The sequence below is a fragment of the Leopardus geoffroyi genome, chromosome A1 (assembly GCF_018350155.1).
Source record: "Leopardus geoffroyi isolate Oge1 chromosome A1, O.geoffroyi_Oge1_pat1.0, whole genome shotgun sequence".
NCBI lineage: Eukaryota > Metazoa > Chordata > Mammalia > Carnivora > Felidae > Leopardus > Leopardus geoffroyi.
The window spans coordinates 158,829,028-158,852,669 of record NC_059326.1 but is presented as its reverse complement, the minus strand read 5'-3'; the positions used below and the strand labels follow the sequence as shown (position 1 = coordinate 158,852,669).

The 23,642-nt window shown below is 34.5% G+C and overlaps 1 protein-coding gene across 2 annotated transcripts; it reads left to right on the top strand.

The window, feature by feature from the left end:
* The first annotated feature begins 60 nt into the window (after positions 1-60).
* Positions 61-22,248, top strand: RIOK2 (RIO kinase 2). 2 transcript variants are annotated; one of them, XM_045499286.1, is made up of 10 exons: positions 61-242; positions 2,568-2,706; positions 3,529-3,645; positions 5,732-5,907; positions 9,060-9,148; positions 11,103-11,294; positions 13,501-13,593; positions 15,036-15,560; positions 17,321-17,417; positions 21,962-22,248. In XM_045499286.1, the coding sequence occupies exons 1-10, from the start codon at positions 177-179 to the stop codon at positions 22,124-22,126; spliced, it is 1,659 nt and encodes a 552-aa protein (XP_045355242.1). In that variant the 5' UTR covers positions 61-176; the 3' UTR covers positions 22,127-22,248. The 2 variants fall into 2 exon arrangements, with proteins under 2 accessions (XP_045355242.1, XP_045355232.1); XM_045499276.1 differs by having other exon boundaries at positions 72-242; positions 3,505-3,645.
* The last annotated feature ends 1,394 nt before the right edge of the window (positions 22,249-23,642 follow it).

Sequence of the window (23,642 nt, the reverse complement as noted above, 5' to 3'; positions counted from 1 at the left end):
TTTTCCCACGCCAGATTAGTTCTTCTATTTATTAACAAGGACCTTCAGGAAGGATAAGCGCATGCGCGAACCCTCCGGCGGCGGCGGTGGAGAGGCTTGAGCGAGGTTGGTGTATGGGCTTACCTTGTGCTCCGCGTCTGTTGTGAGGAAGACTTGTGGCTTGATCTTGGGCCGCCATGGGGCGAGTGAATGTGGCCAAGTTACGTTACATGAGCCGGGATGACTTCAGGGTTCTGACCGCGGTAAGAAGTTCGCCGTTTCTCCCTGTCCCCTGTCCTTTCCCACCGCGGTTCTTCTCTGCTCCTCGAACTCTGCTCTCAGCCGAGCACGCTGTAGGCCCTCCAAAGAGACCCAGACTGGGCACGGGGAAAAGACCCGACAGTTGGGTTTTTCAGAAGCTTTTGGTCGGAAGATTTCGTCTCCCCTAAAACAGAGCAGAGGCCCGTCTTCTAATCATTTCCTTCCTTTCTGCTCCCGTCTTGTACTCCAGAGCCACACTTGCATCTCTGTGGCCTGGAAAGCCTCTGAACGCTCGGCTTCCCACCACCCGAGCAAGTTTTAAGACTCTTGAGAATTGATAGCACTGAGTTCCTCACCCCCAGATTCACTTACATAGCATTTATTCAGTTTCATTCACTCAACGCTTATTTATCTGGTTTTTAGTGACAATCTTAGGGAATTCACCGGGGTACGAGACAAGGGTGACAGATCATCGAGTAAACGAATAAATAAATAAATAAATAAGGAGGATAGTATCAGATATTAAGTGCTACGGAGATGATAACGAGAATAATAGAATAGAGACTTTGTGCACGTTTGGGATGGGGCGCATCGATGCCTTCGGTAAATGGCGTAGTCCACTGAATGTTTTAAACAGGGAAGTGACAAAAACTGATTTTACTGGTCATAGTCTTAAGGCACAAATATCAGCAACACATAGATTAGGCATTCCCAGAATAAAACAATGACTTTTTTTTAGAAGATACTATCTTTTGCTTAAATAGGCAATACTTAAGGATTAAACTGTCAAATGCAAATTCATTATGAAGTTTGGAAGACACGTTTCTCTTCCCATAGATTATTTAATTCAGCTGTACTTTCTCTATACATCTGTCACTTCTGGTAGATAACCTTCCTTCTTTGCTTCACCAGCGTGTTCACTTAATCCTTAATGCCTCTGACAGAAATAGGGGAGTCAAGAGAAAGAATGTTAGAGACTAGGAGAGATGGAACAAAGCACGGAAAATGAGTTAAGGTACGAGGTTTTGATTGGGACATCAAAACAGTGCCAGATTTATCTTCCAAAACTTGACTTCTGTGATATTTTAAACTCTTCTTTAAGGCTCACCAAGAAATGACCTACTCATTAAATAGAATATTTCAGTCTCAGTTGAGTCTTACCAACTTTGCTATCAGTGGCCACCTTTCCTTGACTCTCTCTTCCTTTACTTCTCAGGAGCCTTCTACATCAATAACCCTACTTTGACTGGCTACCCTTACCTTTAATGTGAACTTCCCCCCAAATTCTGTCTCTCAACCCTCCTTTGTCTTCGATTATCTCTTACTTGATGATCACATCCACTTGGCAGCTTTATCTGTTACCTCTATCAAATAATTGACAATTTTTTTCCGTTAATTGTGACTTCATTACTGAGTATAGATGTATCTTTCCACTTTACCTTAAACATCTTTGTTTGAAGGACCTCCCAGAACTTGATTAGTGTCCTTAAAAAATCTCTGTTCGTATATCACCCATATGTAAACCCTTCAAGGGGGTCCATTGTTTCTCAAAAAGAAATCTGAAACTCTTTGGTCTGCATTTCAAGGCTTTTTATGTTTACTTAAAAGCATTTTACAGCCTTCCTTTCATGAACTCAATATCACATCTGAGCTACCACTGTACTAGCTGTTGTTGTGCTCTGTACTGCCTTATATATGTGCCATGTCCAAATCTTTTGTCTTTCTCTGATATTCCCTTGTGTACTTTGTCTGTTTTTCTGCATCTCACAGTCAGTCTCAAGTGCCACTTCTTCCTGAAACTATTCCCTCAGCTAGAATTATTTTTGTTCATCCCTGAGCCACTTCTTTTTTAGCACTTACTGTTTCTTGCCTTCTAATAAAATTAGATGTATCGGTTCTTATTTATACTATTAGATAATAAATTCTCCAAAGAGTTGAGAGTTATTTGTGTATATTTTTCTATCTTCCACTATTCCTGCATGGTACTTTCATGTTAAATACCTTTTTAATAAATATCTGGACTACCTATAGTTTTTACAGATAAACATTTAGATGTCAACAAATATCTTAATATTTGCCACATGTCAGTAATTGTTAAGCACTCACAGTTTTTACCTGTATAGTTTAGTATAGAGGCAGAATATGAATATCAGTGATTATATATCAAATTATGATTTAATATATGTCCAGAGAAGGTATCACTTATGTCTCCAATTGGTTGGGGAACTGCATGATCAGAGAAATTTGAAGGAGAAGTTAACTTCTTAGTAAGGTTTTGATAGTAGCTCTGTGTTGATTATGATTGCATATAATTCCTTTAATTTCAGGTTGAAATGGGCATGAAGAACCATGAAATAGTTCCCTGCAGTTTGGTTGCTTCTATAGCCAGCCTTAAACATGGTGGCTGTAATAAAGTTTTAAGAGAATTAGTGAAACATAAACTCATAGCTTGGGAGCGTACCAAAAGTAAGTATTTGTGGCACCATTTGTGATTTTTCATATAACTGGCTTTCCCCAGAGCAGTCATTTTATTTTATTTTATTTTATTTTATTTTATTTTATTTTATTTTATTTGCAGAGCAGGCATTTAAAAAGGTAGAAAATCAAAGTTGCGAGAACAGCAAAGCACTCTATCTAGACCCGAAAACCCATATACTTTTACCATGTTTTATTAGAGTAGTCACAGGACCCACCCAGATAAACAGAGTAAAGAAATAGTCTCTATCTCCTCATAACAAATTCCAATTGCAGAAGAGCAAATAGGATAGAGATAATTGTTGCCACAATCTTTGGAAAATTTGCCACAAGACTCTAGAGCATTAACTCTCAAATTATCCATGGTGAGGAATGAGTTTGTTTCTTTCAACCTGCCATGGAGCCATACTTTATTATAAAATAACAGTTAAAAAGTAATTACTAAAAAATGAAATTTAAAAACTGATAAAATACAGGCACAAATTCCTTATTGGAGCTAAAGACATAAAAAAAAAAGCTTGGTGAAAGTGATTTAAAAAATACTGAACTTAACCACTTCATTCAGTTTCTGTGTCTTATCACAAACTAGTAGTATATATAGACTGGTGTCAGTCTGTGAGTTACGCTTTGAGTAACACCTCTCTAGAGAGAAAATACAAATTATAGGAAGAAATGCCAAACTCATAGGACTGGGTAAGCTAATCTTTTCAGCTAAGACTTCTTACTGTTTAAATTCTTCTCATGACTTGAATTAATGTGACTTGATTGTGCGATGTAACTAAAATACAGTCTTTCTCATTTTATTTTGTCTAGCTGTCCAGGGCTATCGGTTGACAAATGCAGGATATGATTACCTAGCTTTGAAAACACTTTCTTCTAGACAGGTAGTTGAATCTGTTGGAAACCAGATAGGTGTTGGCAAAGAATCTGGTAAGTGCTAACAGTACTACTGAACTCATTTTCTTTGCTTTAGTTTCTCTTTATATTTCTCTTTGAGAAAGCATTATCTTTTTTTTTTTCTAATGTTTATTTATTTATTTTGAGAGAGTGCGCCTGCCAGCATGAGCAGGGGGAGGGCCAGAGAAAGAGTGAAAGAGAAAATCCCAAGCAGACTCTGCCATTGTTAGCACAGAGCCTGATGTGGTGCTGCATCCCATGAACCAAAGTATGAGATCATGACCTGGACCAAAACCAAGAGTCAGACACTTATCCAACTGAACCACCCAGGTGCCCTGAGAAAACATATCTTTTAAATTTTTCCATTTTTTTCAGCTAAGCAGTGAATTGAAAAGTTAGTTGGAAGCAGTAAATTTGATGAAATTACTCTTAGTTTGGTAGGTTATTGTTTTTCATAAGTCTCTCATTGAAAATTCAGTTATACCAAGAATTCATTTTCTGCTAATAACTGACATCTTTGACAAATATATTATTTGTTCTTTTATATGTTATAAATGGACATTTGTAACAGTTAAAATATGTAACACAAGGAAGTATTAGAAAACAGTGACTAAAAGCTACAACACATTTTTCTACCGCAGAAATATGGCAAAATTAAGTATGTGTAGAACACAGAAAAAAGCATTCTAAAATAGCATTGAACAAATACATAATGCAAGATTGCTAAATACAGCAGTGTGTGTGTGTGTGTGTGTGTGTGTGTGTGTGTGAGAGAGAGAGAGAGAGAGAGAGAGAAATGTGTAAAATGAGGTAATTTAACACCTCTTTTTAGATAGGCTGCCTCTTATGTCCAATTTTTTCATTTAAAAAATAACATTTTTTTGTTTATAAGAACTTCACTGTATAAGTCATAGATAGTACAAAAGAAAGTAAAATAAAAAGTAAAACTTTATCCTAACCAGGTCTCCATCTGTTGTCATACTTTTGAAAGCTGTTACTGTTGACTGCTGTCTTATATATCCTTCTTGGAATAGTCTATGTAAATAATAGTATATAATGCACTGAAAATATGTATATATACACATATATATCTTTTTAATCACAGGTAAAAGCAAACATTACTTGATTTTTTTCCATTTGATTCATTTGATTTGGTTTTTTTTTTTTTTTTTAAGATTTTATTTTTAAGTAATCTCTACACCCAATGTGGGACTCAAACTTACAACCCCGAGATCAAGAGTCCCATACCATACTGACTGAGCCAGCCAGGTGTCCCTGAATGCATTTCTGATATCATTTCATGTTAACAGATAGATCTTTCTCATAGTTATGTAGAGTATTACATGGTATGAGTGCTCTGTAATTGAATTTACCAGTCCCAGCTGTTATGGACATTTATGTTACTTCACCTTTTCTTTTGTAGGTAATGATGTGGTAGACACCCTTGTACACATGCCTCTGTGCACATGTACAAATAAATTTGTAAATACAGTCTTAGAAATTGAATTATTAGCACAAAAGTTAGTACATTTAAATTTTTGATATTATCAGATTTCCCTTCAAAAGTTTATGCCAGTTTATAATCCTGCCAATGTGAGAGATAGTTTGTTGATGTGTAATAATTAAAATCCTTATGAATAATTAGGACATGTTTTAAATGTCAGTATTAACAAATATCGACTTTTATTGATAATTGGAATACTTAGGGGAATATCTCCATTCTGATTACTATAGGATTATATTCTAACAACTGAATATTATTTATTGAAGCAGTTAAAGAATTGAACTTTGTGTTGTTGAAAAAGAAGATATTAAATTGCTTCTTATACATGTAGGATGCTAAAAGACAATTACGTTTTTCCCACTAAATTGAATTGAGTGTTGAGCACCTTTGGAAGTAATAACCTTTGACACACAACATCCCTCTTTTCTTTTGTAGTAGATATTAATACATGTCATTTTATTTTGGATTGCAGTTAAAATAATTTTGCTGAGTAGTAAGTATTCGTGGTTATTAGGAAAGATATAATTGATGTAAATAAAATCAAAATTAGGAAATTACAAGTGAACTTTTTGGAATGAAAGTATAATAATGCTCTTTTTTACATCTTGGCTCTAGATATTTACGTTGTTGCAAATGAAGAAGGGCAGCAATTTGCATTAAAGCTTCATAGGCTGGGAAGAACCTCCTTTCGAAATCTGAAAAACAAGCGTGATTATCATAAACACAGGCATAACATGTCTTGGCTTTATTTATCTCGTCTCTCTGCCATGAAAGAATTTGCTTATATGAAGGTATTTTGTAAATAATTTTATGTCTCTTAACCAAATAATACATGTAACTGAAAGGACGTAGTGACATTTACCAGTCTATTTTCCCCACATTTCTCTACCCCCAGTCCCAGTCATTACACTTATTTTTAACTGTTAGTTATTTTTGTTATTTGTTTTTCTGGTGATTTTTTTTTCTATGTGAAGGCATTTTTAATCGTTATTAATGCATAAAGGCAACAAGTATTCTACAGTATTAATAAGGTATTACAATGCAAATTAACAAATAGCTTTAAGTAATTAGTGATGTAATTGCCTCACAAAAGTGTGTGTGTGAATATGTATCTATTTAGTATACATAAATATGCATATGTTTGTCTCCAGCTGAAAACCCCAGGGAATTACCTCTAGTGATTATCTGTAGAAACCTTAGTGTCTCAGCTAAGTTGACTAGTACCTTTCCTTCACTTAATGGAGAAGAAATGTTGATGTACAAATTTGCATGCATATTAGGAATGGTAAAAATCTTTAGGTTTTCATCTTTTAACTTCAAAATTAAGTTCAGAATATATTTGTTAAGTTTCTTTAATAATCAAAGTATATATCTTCGATAACATTTAAATTAAACAGAAAATAATACTGTATTTTTATTATTCTCCAGTAGTATTTATTTGTTACTACTTAACTTCACTTTTTAAAATTTTACATTATTAAAAGTCACCCTCGGGGCACTAGCTGGCTCAGTCAAAAGAGCATGCAACTCTTGATTTCCGGGTTATGAGTTTGAGCCCCACATTGGGTATGGAGTTTACTAAAAGTACATACATACATATGTACATAATTTACATACATAATGCTATAGTATGTGATTTGTAAATGAAAGTTTTGGAAGTTGCATTTTGGTGTTGAGTAGGTTAATTCATGTGCTTAAATTTTTAGTAGTTATGGGGGAAGAATTCTGAAGACAGTGTAAATAACTGATACTGATACCATACATGTTATGTGTTTCTTGTCTTATATACTAATGGTTTGTATCTTATAATATTCAGTAAATAAGCAGTTTGGTAGAGATTATTACACATTTTCCTAAAACTGTATTAGGTGTTTTCTCAGATGTTTATATGAAGATACTAGAATAGAAGCAGACTGTGCATCAGTTGCTCCTTAAATTTATTCTCTTTTTTCCTAGGAAGGAGTAAGATTAAATTTAATTAGATAAAATAAGATTAGGGAGTAAGCCATAGTGCAAGAGCTAGACCATTATGACAGTAGTTAAGGTTATATGCTATTGAGCTGCCAAAGCATGTTCAGAACTACTTGTACTGAAAAAAATCTTCAAAGCCAAACAAACAAAAATCTTTGGGGAGTGGAATTCAGTTCCTCAGCAAGGAAGATAGGAAATAAATGCTTTATGAAATTAGCCCTATTCATAAATATGTACGGAGTATGAATTGTATGCCTACCACACTGTATTAAGTACCTGGCATAGAGTGGGCTGAAGGTGTGGCTACCAAAGGAATAAGTAATGAAGTCAAGCATCTATAAGTTGGGAATATAACACAAATATACATAAAGAAACATTTAAAAATTAAATTATATGTTAAGCTTAGAGAAACTTCTGTAAAGTAGAATAGTTGATGAAAGAGGTTTCATAAAGCAAGTAGGAGTTGAGTAGAGTCATGAAGCATGCATATGATTTGTCTCTAAGGATAAGATAGTAAGACAGTGTTCTTTGCAAAGGAGCTCTGTGCTGACAGCTCAGAGCCTGGAGCTTGCTTCAGATTCTTTGTCTCTCTCTCTCTCTCTCTCTGCCCCTCCCCTGCTCACCCTCTGTCTCTGTCTCTCTTTCAAAAATAAATGATCATTATATATGTACATTATATACATGTATATCATATATAATACATATTGTATATATAATATATATTATGTATGTGTCTATATTTATATTATAAATATAGACATGTATATATTATATGTAGTATATATTTACATTATATATTATATATGTGTATATTATATATGTAATATATTGTGTGTAATATAAATATTACATAAACTTATTATATATGTTATGTTTATAATATAAATATATTATATACATATAATATATATATTTTTTAAAAAGAGTATTGGGAAAACTAGGACCTGATATGTGGATTAAAGAGAGTTCTGAAAACTAGGAAAAGTTGTTGAGACTGAAATCAATATTTATAAACATTGTAGATTTTTCTGAATGGAGCATTGACCTAAGTATTTTAGTTTGGTATTGGTACCCAAAATAAAGGTTAGTTATGGTGGCAAGAGCTAGAACCACTGTTAGAGCAATCAGGTATAAATAACAAAGGCCTACTTTCAAATGGTAACATTCCAAATTGCAGAGAGCATAAACCTATTTTGGAGGAAGTAATAACAGGACTTTGTAAGCAAAAGGTAGAAGAAGTTAAGCATAAGAAGTTAAGAAAAGATGGATTTATGGATGATCTGAAGTAATATGACTCAGACTACTACTGTGTATATTTGTTACATAATTTACATTGTATATTGTGGTCTGAAGAAAAAGGTCAATGCTCTGTAAGCTACAATACCTGATCTTTTGGGATATTTCATTTTCTAATCTGCCGGAAGACAAGAGTATTTCCTCACTCACAGTTTATTTCCATTTGAATTTTTAAGCACACTCCCAATTGATGGCAGAAATGTAAAAAAATAGGAGGATATATCCTGGGGTGCCTGGCTGGCTCAGTTGGTAAAGAGTGTGACTGTTGATCATGAGTTCAAGCCCCACATTGGACATGGAGCCTAATTAAAATAAAGATTAAAAAATAATAAGTATAATAAAAAAATTAATAAAATGAAGAGGGTATATCCTAGGAGATTATAGGCTTCTTGGGGACAGGCTTTTTTACATTCATTTCTGTAACCCTAGCACCATGTATAATATTTAGTAAATGTTCAGTAAATTAGCATTTGGTGAAAAAGTGAATTGTTAACTGGTTTAAAATTTTATTTTATGTGTAGCTCATTTTGTGCTGTGAATAAGCCATAAATAATCACGTGTAATTTTGTAAAATCTTGTATGTTTCTTCTAGTTGTGGGCAGGTATGTTTACTTTTATTTTACCCTAAATATTAATGACCTCTTCTTTAGTTTATACCTATTTTGCTATATTTTAGGCATTGTATGAGAGGAAATTTCCAGTCCCAAAACCGATTGATTATAATCGCCACGCAGTGGTAATGGAACTCGTAAGTGGCTATCCTCTGTAAGTATTTATTATTCTTGAAACTATGGATTCTAATAAATAAATGTAAGGTTTAGTTTTCAAAAAATATTTTTAATTAAATGAAATATTGCTTCTGGAAGGTTAGAAATTACCACAAAGCAATAGTCTCACATGCAAATTAAAAATTCAATTTTGTTCTGATAGTATGAATTTTGTAATCTCTGTAATTTATTCAGCATGTATTTATTAGTAATCTAGTATATACCAAGCACTGTTTTAGTAGGCCTACCAGTGAACAAAACAAAATCTCTGCCTTCATAGAGTTTATGTTCTGATAGAAAGAGACATGCAGTAAATAGCTAAACAAGGAAATACATGATTATCAGATGGTAGAAAATGTTATAGATAAAAATAAAGTATGTAAAGGGACAGGGAGTACTGAGGTGAGTGGAGGAAACTGCTATTTTACATGAAATGGTCAGGAAGAGTCTCATTGATAAAGTATTTTTGAGCATAATCCTAAAATAAGTGAGAGAGAAAACCATGCAGATATCTAAGAGATCCAGACAGAGGCACCAGCAAAGTACATAAATCCTGGGATTGGAGCATGCCTGCATGTTCAGGAAGCAGTGAGGAGGCTAGTGTGGCTGGAGTTGAGTGGATGAGGGCAGAGATAAAAAGTGATGAGATCAGAGAGGCAACAGGAGACTAGATCATTTAAGGTTTGTAGGCAATTGCAAGGAACTTTTAGTTTCTTTTTTAGTACATTTGACATACAAATGTAAATTGTACAGCATGTTGATTTCATATGTTTATATATTGCAGTGTCGTCATTGTAGCAATAGTACAAGGCTTTTTTATTTTGTTTTGGATAGGAATCCATTGGAGGAATTTGAACTGAGAAGAGACATGATGTGACTAATGTTTTAATAGAATCGCTGTGGCTTTTGTTTTGAGAATAGATTGAAAGGTGACAAGGACAGAATTAGGAAGAAAAGCTAGGAAATTATTGCAATAATCCAGTCAAGAGATGATGGTTGTTTAGATCAGAGTTGTGGATGTGAAGGTGATAAAAAGTGGTTAGATTCTGAGTATGTTTTGCGGGTAGAACCAACACGATTTGTTAGGGATTGGATATCAATATGAAGAAAGGGAAAGTCAAGGATAACACCAAGATTTTGGGCCTGAATAACAAATTAATTGGAGGTACAAAGTTGTCATTTACAGAAATGAGAAAGACTGCAGGAAGAGCAGCTTGGAGTTAGAGGATGGGATAGAATCAGAGGTTCAGTATGGGACATGCTTAAGTTTGAGATGCCTTGGAGTTCAGAGAAGTATAGATTGAGGTGTTTAAAGCCAACAGCCTAAATGAGATCACCAAGAATTATTCTAAATAAAGGCTCCTAGTATTAACCTTTGAGCTCCAAAGTTTAAACGTTTGGGGAAAGATGAAGAACTAGTGAAAAAGACTGAGAAGGAATGATAAACATGGAAAGAGTACAGCCTGAAGAGTTGGTGTACCAAGAGTCAAGTGAAGGAAGCATTTCAGCAGGGGTGCGGGGCGGGGGTGGGGGAGGGGAAGAGGTTAACTGAGAGACCGCATATGATGAAGTCTGAATTGACCACTGGATTTAGCAACATGGAAATCATTGGTAGTTTTGACTCTACCTATTGCATTCAAATGAGGTAGATGAAAACCTGTTTCAAATGAGTTCATTAGAATGGGAGGGAAAAAATGAAGTAAGTACATGTAGAGGAGTTGGGCTGTAATTATCCATGAAAGTATGTAGTAGAAAGAGAATATAGAGTTGAGACAGGGTGTGGCTTTTTTTTTTTTTTTTTTTTAATATGTGGGAGCTGTTACATCTTGTCTGTGTGCTAATAGAAATGAAGAGAAAGCTGATAGGGAGTTAAGAAATGGAAAAAATAATACGCATGCCTGCTTTCATGAAAATCATAAATGAATATAAATAACCTGTTTTCACACTTTCAGATGTCAGATACACCATGTTGAAGACCCTGCATCTGTATATGATGAAGCTATGGACCTAATTGTCAAACTTGCAAATCATGGACTGATTCATGGAGATTTCAATGAATTCAATCTCATTTTGGATAAAGATGACCACATCACCATGATTGATTTTCCACAGATGGTTTCAACTTCTCATCACAATGCTGAATGGTATATGCTAAAAGTGATTCTGGATATGGGTGTGTTTACGTGTGATGCAGTCATTTTTTTCTTAATTTATTTAACTTTGTAATACCATGATTTGGGTCAATAACTGGTTTGAAGTGACTGATGTTGATGGTCTAAAAATTTGTTCTTTTATTAAAGGATACAAACTAGGATTTCCCCCCCTAAGAGAACCTATCTTATTCCTCAGTATTTTAAAGGGGGGAAAATGCACTTTGATCCAGTTGTTAAAACCTAGTCATTAAGTTTTTGCTGTACATGGGAAATCTGAAGAAACTGCCTGCTTTATAAACCATCAAAAGAATTTGAATTACTTGTGTAATCGGACAGACTTCTGAAAGTCAAACTTTCTTAGGTGGAAAGTTAAGCAAACTTTTATTCAAACAGACTTTTACGTGGAAGCCCAATTTTTAAAACAAAGTCTGCCCAGAAGTAGGGACATAGAGAAGGGAACCCTAGGACCCCATCCTCTCTCTGCTCCATAGTTGCCTCCAAGAGTGTTTCACCAAGCATAATTTTATAATCATGATGGCCTTAGTAAAAATTATGATCTTGAGGTGGGCTCAGTTACCAGACCAAGAATATCTCTCCTATCATTTTTAGTTTTTATTTTATTATTAGAAAAAAACTCATGTAAAACCTCATCCCTAACATAAGGCATAATCTCTTTATATACTGTGGTAATCTTACTCTTCACATTACTTAACCATGTAAGCCAGCAAAGTTATGAAGTATGACAATATTTTACTTTGTATTTCGTGATGTAATTGATTGTAATCAAAGCTGAATATTTTTTACCTTCCTTTCCAAGTTATGAGAAACTTCTCCTTTCTCCTGAAGATAACAATCGCTATCATTTACAAATAAGAGTGTATGAATTCTTGGAAAGTTTGAACTCAAACCAGTTTGTGTTCAAACTTTTCTTCCTACAGATTTTCGTAAGAAAATGTCTATACTTACTCCAGAAAAAGATGTCATTTAAATATAAATTTAAAGAATATTTTTAACCAAAAAATATTAATAGATTAACACCTGGTGTTTGAGTGTTTAACATATCTTTGGATGATGACTCATCACCATTTTTATTACTGTGGGGTAACAGTCACACAATGAAAGAATATTCAGGAACCACCAGAAGTAGAGAAGGAAACGATGACAAATTGTGATATTCAACGTGTAAGCTGCATTATTCTGTAGGGAAACAGTATGATTTAACTTGCTATTTAATGGAGAAGTACTAGGGTAACAGAGTTGTACTATGTAGCAGAAATTAAGATGTAAATTAATTAATAAATAATTATAAATAAGACCTAGGTCTGCTTTTGAAGATTTTGAGAGTTTGTCTAATTAGATGAAACATAGACATAAATAAAAAGATAATTTTTAATTTACTGAGGTTTTTCCCTGGGTGCCCTAAAATTAGGAAAGATTAGGACCGTTATCTGTTTCCAGACTTTTCTCTGAAATATTAATATTCAAGCAGATAGTGAATTCTCTGTGACCCTGTTTCTTAATTCTCCCTTATCTAGAAACCTAGAGAATTTAATCTGTTCCCACTGCTTTATGGTGGCCTAAAAAAGCAACCTGATATAGGTCCTTCTACCGTTGGTCCAGATTAGCGTGTCTTCAGATCATTGTTTATAAGCCACAGCATTATTTATCTCTTTTGGATGTTCTTGCAAATTAGCTAATGGATAATAAAGGTATATAAACATAATTTAATGGTCCCCAAACTTTTTCTTATGTGTCACTAATCTGTTTCATCTTTAAGCTTTTGTAGATGGGGTTCTAGTGGGTATAGCTGATGAGAAGTATAACCAGACAGGCTGGAGACTAAAGAGGAAAAGTGGAAACCTGCCCCTAACTGCAGACCCAGTCTTTTTTTTCTGAGATTCAGATGCATGTTATTTTCTCTTAGTATGTCTATTACAGTATGGGAAGGCCTCTAGTTTTCTAACTATAGGGACCATATGCCTTTGAAAGCTTATATTTTCCATTAGTTCCTCTGCTTTTTTGTTTTGTTTTTGTTTTTCAAACACACTGGCATCTGATTTGTCTCTTTTCTTTCTTGTGAGTAACATCTTTTTTCATATAATGATTAGCAATATCATTAATAAGTATATTGTCATTGGCTAATGAAGAAAAACATGAGCAACAAAGGCTATATCAAAAATGATTCTTCCTTTTGCAGGTATTTTGACAGAGATGTTAAATGCATTAGAGATTTCTTCATGAAACATTTCAGCTATGAAAGTGAGCTTTACCCAACTTTTAGTGATATCAGGTTTGTACTCTGCTTTGTTTAAAATAATAAAAACTGTTTAAATATATGATTTATTGGGGCACCTGGATGGCTCAGTCAGTTGAGCATCCAACTCGATTTTGGCTCAGGTCATCATCCCAAGGTCGTAGGATAGACCTCAGCATGGAGCCTGCTTAGGATTCTCTCTCTTTCTCTCTCTCGCTCTCTCTGTCTCTCTCTGTCTCTTTCTCTCTCTCTGACTCTCTGACTCTCTGTCTCTCTCCTACCTTTCCCCCTCCCTGTCTCCCTCTGTCCCTCCCTCCCTCCCTCTCCCTCTCTGCCTCTCTCTAAAATAAAAATAAATAAATAATACTTGATTTACTTAGTTCTGAAAAGTTTAACAGTTTCATCTAAAAAATTTCCAAATAGTAACCATTGACACATAATCATTGTTGAGTATCATTGCTGTCTAGTGTATAAATGAAACTTAAAAACTAGAAAATCCTGCCTTTGTGCCTTTGGTCTATTAAGGCTATGTTTGTGAATTTTAGGGGAGTAACACATTTAGTTTCTTATAAATTCATGAACTTTTATTCATATTGGAGTTTATGTTTTTCCTTTATACAGAACAGAAGCTATATTTACTTGATTCATGGAACATAATTATATGTAAATTTTCTTTTTTTTTTTTTTTAATTTTTTTTTTTTCAACATTTATTTATTTTTGGGACAGAGAGAGACAGAGCATGAACGGGGGAGGGGCAGAGAGAGGGAGACACAGAATCGGAAACAGGCTCCAGGCTCTGAGCCATCAGCCCAGAGCCTGACGCGGGGCTCGAACTCACGGACCGCGAGATCGTGACCTGGCTGAAGTCGGACGCTTAACCGACTGCGCCACCCAGGCGCCCCTATATGTAAATTTTCAAAGCAAAACTTTTTCATTTATTTTATATTCTTAATTATGACACTTTTGTGCTTTGGGATGATAGAACTTCAAAGAAGAAATCTTTAGCGCCCATTAAAGTCAATTTATTAAATCATTATCAACTGAAGTTTCTGTAACCTTTCTGCTAATATTTGTTGCTTTTAATAGTCAGTCTTTGCATGTGCGCACACACATGCCAACTAAGGAGGAGCAGAGAGAGAAGGAGAGAGAATCCCAATCAGGCTCTGTACTGTAAGCACAGCCCAATCCAGGGCTCGATCTCATAAACCTTGAGATTGTGACCTGAGCCAAAACCAAAATTCGGACTCTTAACCAAATGAGCCAGGCAGTCATCCCCGTAGTCATTTTGTTCTTAAGTGACAACAAAAATGTATCTTTTACATTTGTATATTTAACTAAGTATTACATTTTAGGCAAAGAAAAATCTTTAAAATACGTTAACTATTAAACTCATTTCAGAATTATAATTTATCAGAATAATAAATACTTACCCATGTCAGGTAGATTTTTTCCTAATGTTTGTCATTCTTTTTTCTAGGAGGGAGGACTCTCTTGATGTAGAGGTTTCTGCCAGCGGCTACACAAAGGAAATGCAGACAGATGATGAATTGCTTCATCCATTAGGTCCAGATGATGAAAATACTGAAACAGAAGACGGATCTGAATTCTCACCTTCTGATGAAGAGTTGTCAGAAAAAGCAAAGTTTCATAAATCAAAAAATCAAAGTGATCAGAAGTCTGCAGATGAATCCGCTGACTACTGTTGCATATCATCTGGACACCTTGAACAAATAAAGGGAGAGGATTCGTCAGAGGAGAGTGCTGATGCACAAAATTTTGAATTACCTGAATTCAGTCAAGCTTTAGAAGAAATAAAAGGTCAAGTTATTGACAACAATTCTGTAACTGAATGTTCTGAGGAGACAGACAAAATTGAAAATGACACTAGGCAAAATGGTAAACCAGGTCAAGGAGGAATCCCCATGAGCTCTGAAGACTATGAAGATGCATGCCCTCATCTGATTGCCTTGTCGTCAGTAAACAAAGAATTCAGGTCTTTCAGGTATAGATTTCTGTTGATTGATTTATTTTTTTTACTTTAATGTGGAGACCTATACTTTCTTCAATTCTGATAAATGAGTGGCATTTTTGTTCTTGTTTTTCAAATGATATAACAGAGCTGTATTCTGTCCCATTATGTTTAAAAAATGAGAAAGCAAATAACCCTTTTATTGTTAAAATTTAGATTACCTTCTACAATGGACCTAATCCTCGGCAATTTATTGATTCGTTTTTAAACAGTTCTGCCTTAAAAATGCAAACTGATTACTTTAAAAGAATTATTTACAATAATTGGTAAATTGGTCAAGTTCTAGATGTGCGAATATTCATATATTTTTGTAGTTGTATATGTGTTTGGTTTATATGTAGTCCGGTGAACATGTAGTAAATGTGCTCTCTTAAGATATTTACTTACAGTGAATTTTCTCTGGTACTTTGAACCTTCTATCAATATTTGTTCATGTATAGTTAAAATTATTTAACATTATATATTTTTTTTTCTAAGAGTTTTTTTTTTTTTTTTTTCTTGCAAATATTAATGAATTAGCAGCCTGGACTTAGCAAAAGATAAAAAATTTAATTTTTATATTTGGAATAGTTTATCCTGAATCATGAAAGGAGTTTTAATTATTTCAAAATAGTAATAAGACAAAACTATATCAATAGTACATTTATTAGGCATTTCTCAGTACATCCTAAGGCTGTCTTTAGAGTTTTATCGTGAAACAAAACATGAAAATTTTGTGCCTTTTCTGTAAAACTGTATCTGGAGTCTCGGGGCAATTACAACTCAAATAATAAATTTGTAAAATTAAAATTATAAGTTAAAATCAAGAGTGGCAGGGACTGAGGATTTTAAGTAATTGAAGAAAATCTACAGAGGTTAAAGAGTCTTAGCACAGAATAACTTGTTCTCTTTAAACACATGTTGTTGGGGCGCCTGGGTGGCGCAGTCGGTTAAGCGTCCGACTTCAGCCAGGTCACGATCTCGCGGTCCGTGAGTTCGAGCCCCGCGTCGGGCTCTGGGCTGATGGCCCAGAGCCTGGAGCCTGTTTCCGATTCTGTGTCTCCCTCTCTGCCCCTCCCCCGTTCATGCTCTGTCTCTCTCTGTCCCAAAAATAAATAAACGTTGAAAAAAAAAATTAAAAAAAAAAAATAAATAAAAAAAAAAATAAATAAACACATGTTGGGCAAGATTTTTATTATTCAGAGTAGAAACATAAGATAAGAGATGTTGCTGAAAAATATTGACTGTTCGGTGTTAATATGGTCTGAGTGTCTTAAACTTTGTATATATTAAAACTTTGAGCAATGTGTAAAACAAGTTTGTTTCCATCATTGCAGTTTTTCTCCCTTAGCAGGGCAGATGATACAGATTAAGAATACTGCCTCTGGTCCCATTACATCTTTTGTTGTTTAGGAGATGGCAGGGAAGTGTTCTAAGAATTTAAATGTAAGAGGCAGATATGTGTAAAGTTCAATGAAAGAACAAGAGATTAGCGGAAAAGAGATATAAATTCTGGGGAAGTGGTAACAAATTTTGATGGCTGAAACATTCTAACGTTTTGCAGTTTTGATGGTGACTATTAGAATGCTGAAAAATGGAAATTATTAATATATTGGGCTGAATTGTGAAATGTGTGAGTTTTACCTTCACAGAAATTTTAAATATAACGATATTTTATTATGTAAGGATAAGTATAAATGACACATAATTAACTATACAAAATTAGGTAATTTGTGACTTTGTTTTAATTTTAGAGATGAAGAAAGTATGGAAGATACTAAACAGTACAGAACAAGAACTCTGAGTGTTACTTCTGTGGGCAGTGTTTTAAGCTGTTCAACAATTCCTCCGGTAACTATTCATTCAACATTTTCCAAATGTTGATTAGGTCACTACCTTGGTTGGATTGTAGATACTCAGATATGGTCTAGTCCTTGCATTTTAACAATGAGGAAATTGAGGCCCAGATAGGTTACATGACTTTGCTCAAGATTACCCAGCTAGTGACAGCAATGCAGCTACAGTGTGAAGATGTGCCAGCTTCACTAAATTTTGAAGGAGAAAAATAGGTAAATAAAAATTTTTGACCTAAAGGTTTTGTTAGACATTTAGCAGCAAGGTTCAAAAGAATTTCTTAAGAGACATTTTCTGTGCTGGATAGTGAACACAAATAGTCCAGCTCCTGGATTTTACTGCCTGCCATACTCTCCAGGCTGCCCAAGAGGAAGAATCAGTTTATTTCCTTTGTAGATTTTAAGGAAAGAGATAAAATTACATACTTGGTGTATTGGGGACTTCCCTTGTACTTAAAGCCATTAAGCTGCATACCCTTAAAACCAGTTTTTAGTGATAACTTCATTTAATATAAACAAAAGAAGAAAATCAATTTAGAAGTTAGAAAGGCGGCAATAGGGGCACCTGGATGGCTCAGTTGACTGAGCATCCTACTTCAGCTGAGGTCATGATATCACAGTTCATGTGTTCAAGCCCCACATCAGGTTTGCGCTGATAGCTCAGAGGCTGCTTTGGATTCTCTCTCTCCCTTTCTCTGTGCCCCTCTCCCATTAGTGCTCTCCTATCTCTCTCTCTCTGTCAAAAATAAACATTAAAAGAGGCACCTGGGTGGCTCAGTAGGTTAAGCATCTGACTCTTGGTTTCGGCTCAGGTCATGATCTCATGGTTTTTGAGTTCGAGCTCTGCATCAGACTCTGCTGACAGCATGGTGCCTGCTTGACATTGTTTCTCCCTCTCTCTCTGCCCCTCCCCTGCTCACTCTCTCTCACACTCACTCTCAAAAATAAATGGAGTTAAAATTTAAAAAATAAAAGGGAACATTAAAAAATTTAGAAAAAAAAAACAGGAAGAAATAAAATTATGTGGAATATGAATTCAAAATAAAAGAATTTTGTTTTTACTGAACTTATGATTTCCAAATTCATATATATTGTCCAGTAAGTTAAAATGTGTGTCCTATGGATATAATACGGGATATTTACAAAATTAAATCAGAATTATAAAAGATAGGCTAAAAAGAACATACTGTATTCTATAACATAACACATTTTTAATGGTTCTAGGAACTTTCTTGATAATATGAACATTCAGAGTTGTGAGACCAAAATAAAAGTGAAATTCTATAAATGTATTGATTTTTATATACTCTTTTCTGCTGAGCTTATAATTTACTTGATATTCTAGATGAAAACTATAAATGTTTGGAATTTTTGAAACATCTATTAATTATATTAAAAGATAAAAATTTCCCTTTAAGTATTATCAACCTGTCTTTATTAAGAATTTCTCACACTTTATGATTGTCTGTCCACCCTTGGCTTTGATATTTTCTATACTTGAGTTTTATTTACACTCTTTTCTTTGATTTCTCAGATTCCAAACATAAGTGCTTTTATACAATTACAGTGGCATAAAATTGGCAACCACATATAAAGAAAAATTTAGATTACTAACTTATGCTAAGTTATGCTGTCTTTTGTATATAAAAGATGACACTGACATTGTCTGTAAGTCTTGACTTTACCTCATTTCCTTTATAGCTAATAGGAACTTAAAGTTTAAAATGGGGTCAAACCTATAATGAATAGCATTATAAAATACAAATTTGGCTTCTAAGAGGAAAAAGATCTCTTCAGCCAGCTTGATCAAAAAGATTTCCCTCTAATCATTGGAAACAAATTGATGATCTTAACTCTACATTCTTTTGAAAATTTGGTCACCCTTTTTTCCTTGAGGTCACATTTCATTTTGTTAAAAAGTCATAAGAAAAGAAACTTTATGGGGCGCCTGGGTGGCTCAGTCGGTTGAGCGGCCGACTTCGGCTCAGGTCACGATCTCGCGGTCCGTGAGTTCGGGCCCCACGTCGGGCTCTGTGCTGACAGCTCAGAGCCTGGAGCCTGTTTCATATTCTGTGTCTCCCTCTCTCTCTGACCCTCCCCCGTTCATGCTCTGTCTCTCTCTGTCTCAAAAATAAATAAACGTTAAAAAAAATTTTTTTTTAATAAAAAAAAAAAAAGAAAAAGAAAAGAAACTTTATTTTTTTACCTCTGTTAATTTGATGATTATTTTCCTATATGGTAAAAGATTTTCTCTCTTCTTTGAAACTGTAATTGTAAGATGTTTTCTTCATATAAATACTTCTGTCGTTCTCTATTTATTGGCAAAGTTGCCACCTGTGAACCCTGTTCTTTCTAATATGTAACAAATTCTTATTAAACATTTAGGTATATTGCTTTTTAATAAACATATGGCCCACAACAACCAAACAACAGAATCAACAAAATGCATGATTTTTGTTTAATTTTTTATGTACTCCCTGAAATAATACACAAGTATTTTTTAAAAAATAAATACTAAATGAGATTTTTCTCCTGCCTTTTTTTTTTTTTTTTTTTTTTGAGAGAGAGAATGAGAGAGAGAGAGAGAGGGAGAAAGAATCTTAAGCAGGCTCTACACTGTTGCATGGAGCCAGATGCAGGGCTCAAACTCCTGAACCATGAGATCATGACCTGAGCTGAAATCAACAGTTGGATACTTAACCTACTGAGCCACCCAGGCACCCCTTCCACTTTTTTTTAACATGAAAAAAATTAACCTTGTAGGATTCATAAATTGTCCTGGATTAGAAGGAGGAGCATGCATAATAATCCATTATTTCCTTACTTTCTTGAGCTTCTTGATATGATTATCCTGTGGTCTCATCAAAGTGAAGAACCAAGGGGAAATTCACACAGAATATTTAGAAAAGAAATTGATTTTTTTTTTTTTTTTCTTGAAAATATTCTAGAGGCCTCTGAATTCCTCTGGTTTTAAGTGTGGTACATGCTCTACTGTTGTCTTCCTGGGATGATCTCTCCTTTCCTATTTGTTTGGTTGCCTCTTTTCTAGTTCCATCTCTATTTGGCAGTATTGATTCCAGTAATTATTTGAGTGAATGGTAGAAGCAGTACTTTTTATTGCTAAAAATGTCTTTTTATCCTGTTCTCACACTGGATTGGGAGTTTTAAGTGTTCGAGTTGTAGTTTGGAAATGATTTTCCTTCAGAATTTTGAAAGTATTGCTCTCTTATCTTTGTTGTAGTTAAGATGTTTTTGTCATTCAGGGTTCTGGTCTCTTGCTGGGGTGAGTAGGCTATGATAATTACCTGTCTTCTTCCTAGGATAGGGAGGGGTGCTAGAGCCCAGTCATACTTGTTCTAAACTTTTCAGCCAGTCCTACAGCTTTCAGTTCTGAAACTTCTGAGGTACCAGTTCCTTCTAAGTCTCCTGCCTTACTGGGTTTGGGGAACTACATCTCATGGGATATCAGCCTCTGCAGGGAATTGAAAACTGAATGTTCCATCTGTTTATTTTCTTAACCTTTTTTCCCATTGGGAATCAGTAGACTAAAATCAAGAAGGATGACTTGTTAAAGCCTGTTAATTGAATGTAGTCTGCTTAACTATGTAAAAATGCAAAGTCTGCTTTTAACTCATCTGGTCCAAGTTTTATAATACACATGTGCAATTCAAGAAACATAAGCCGACTAGTTAGGCCATTTTTACCTCGGATTAATTATTCTTTAATTTTTTTTTAACTTGACAGGTTTTAATAAATGTTTCTTTGTGCCTAGCAGAGTGTAGGGCATATTAACAAGAGACCTTTCCTTCAATGCTTGCAGTGTTTATTTCTTTTTTAGGAAATAAGTAGGGTGGTACAAGGGTATATACAATTAAATAACAGGCTGTAGTGCTTCAGAGGAAGAAAAGATTATTGGGAGCAGAATATTCAAACTTTTATTCATCTTGTAAGTGACATTGGCAGCCTGGATCTTAATAAGAAATAATTTGAAGTTATGATTATTCACTGAGAAAACATTCTACATCTCCCAGAAACTGTGTGAAGACTTTACCATGTAACTGCTGCCATCAGGTCGTCTCTACACCTGAAGTTATGAAGGCACTCTTGGATAAATTTTGGCCAGTAGTGAATGCTTTCAAACATAATTTTCTACTACAAAGCCATGCCTACTTTTACCTCAAAAGCAGAGGAACAAGCAGTTTTTTATCTTGTTGGGTAAATTTTTTTTGTTTTTGTTTTCAGTTTTCCTCATGGACACTAGGTGGCACTGTTGTGGTTTGTTATTCAAAGAATTGTGACTACTACTTTTTGCTATAATCTGTATTTCTATTAGGAATTTAATTTCTTCTATTTTATAACCATTAATTTGTGGTTTATTTTGTTGCTGGTTCATATGGTACTGTCAGTGTTTGGAATTTAAGAAATTCATGCTTGTTAACAAATATGAAAAATATTAAAAATGTAAATCTTTGTTTTATTGAATATTGTCTCCTTATTAAAATGTTCAGTAATCAGTAATACTAATTCACGAAATCTTTCTAGGAATTGGTGAAACAGAAGGTGAAACGTCAGTTGACAAAACAGCAAAAATCAGCTGCCAGACGTCGATTACAGAAAGGAGAAGCAAATATATTTACAAAACAACGGAGAGAAAACATGCAAAATATTAAGTCAAGCTTGGAAGCAGCTAACTTTTGGGGAGAGTAATATATTTAAGATTTTGAATGTTTTCCAAAACATTAGTATGATCCCCTTTTAAGCCATCTTTAGTCTTTTCTAGACCAAGGCAGATACATAAATAGATAAATAAACTTTCTTTCATATATTAATTTGACTCCTTTGGTGTGTGTCTTCTAAAGAATAATTTTAGTAATTCTGCTAAACCAATTTAATTCTTCCAAAAATTTTAGATGATTAGTCAATCTGCTAAAATCTGTTTTTTAAAATAATCTTTATTAGGAATATTTGCGTATTTAAAAAAAAAAAAACTAAATTTCACTATTTGTGTTGCTTTTTGTTCTCTACCAAAAACAAGTAGATTCCATGGTATCAAATCCCAGTTTTTCCACTTGCTAATGAAAAGAACTTTAAGCAAGTCGTATATGTGTCTCTCTCCTTTTCCACCTCAATTTTCTTACTATTACAATTGGATTTGTAACTATTTAATAGGGTTGTTTTTAGGACTAGGTGAGATAATACACAGAAGCACTAAGAACAATGCCCAGCACTTTGTAAACATTCATTAAAGTATAGCTTTTAGAATGATACAATGATTGTAATCATGTTTAGCTTTCTGATACTCTGCTAACAATTTGTTTTTATTTTATTTAACCACTGGGAGAATTTACTGCCACCTGTTTTTCTTGGGCTCCAGTATTTTTTTTTTTTTTTTTTTTTTAGCGTTTATTTGAGAGAGAGAGAATATGGGCGTGATCTGGAGAGGGTCAGAGAGAGAGGGAAAGAGAGAATTCCAAGCAGGTTCCATGCTGTCAGCACAGAGCCCAACGCAAGGCTCAATCTCACTAACTATGAGATCATGACCTGAACCGGTATCAAGAGTTGGACACTTAATTGACTGAGCCACCCAGGTGCCCCAAGGCTCCAGTATTAAGGATCAGCCGGTGATGCATAATTTTGTTTTCCACTATTTAAATTGGTAATGTGGTCATGGGAACAGAAAGTTGCCGTAGTCTCACCAGTTTCCATATTTGTCCGTTTTTATGCAGGCCTGAGCAGAAGTAGAAGAGTTAGGAGTATAAGGAGGTAGAAGGGATAAGGAATGAAAACCTCTTTCTAATATTCTTGGGTGGGTCCAAAACATGTTTTCACTTAACAAGTAAATAGTGCAGGGGAAAGAAAATACATAAGGCATTGTAATACAAAGACTTTGTAATCCAGTGAGATTGGAAGATGGGTGCTTAAGTACATCTACCTGATGATATTCAAGTCTCAGCATCACCCAGTAGGCCAGAAGAGGGGCATCACCTATGGGGAAAAAAATGACCACTAGATGGCAATGTCACTCCACAGTCACCAGCCAGAATGTCCTAAAATGACTTGCATCAGTGGTAATGATCTACTAGAGGAAATAACAACAGATTTATTTCCAAGAATGATAAAGACAGCAGATTCCCTTTCACCTTTGAAAAATTCATTCTATTTGCAAGACCTATCATTAATAAATATCTTTAATTATATAGACACAAGAAAATGTCCAATTCCC

Excerpts from the sequence above, each read along its gene's own strand:
- RIOK2 (XM_045499276.1), top strand. The coding sequence starts at position 177 with ATGGGGCGAGTGAATGTGGCCAAGTTACGTTACATGAGCCGGGATGAC. Across the intron at positions 3,646-5,731 it reads AGGTGTTGGCAAAGAATCTG|ATATTTACGTTGTTGCAAAT; the intron begins GTAAGTGCTAAC and ends TCTTGGCTCTAG. Across the intron at positions 9,149-11,102 it reads CTCGTAAGTGGCTATCCTCT|ATGTCAGATACACCATGTTG; the intron begins GTAAGTATTTAT and ends TCACACTTTCAG.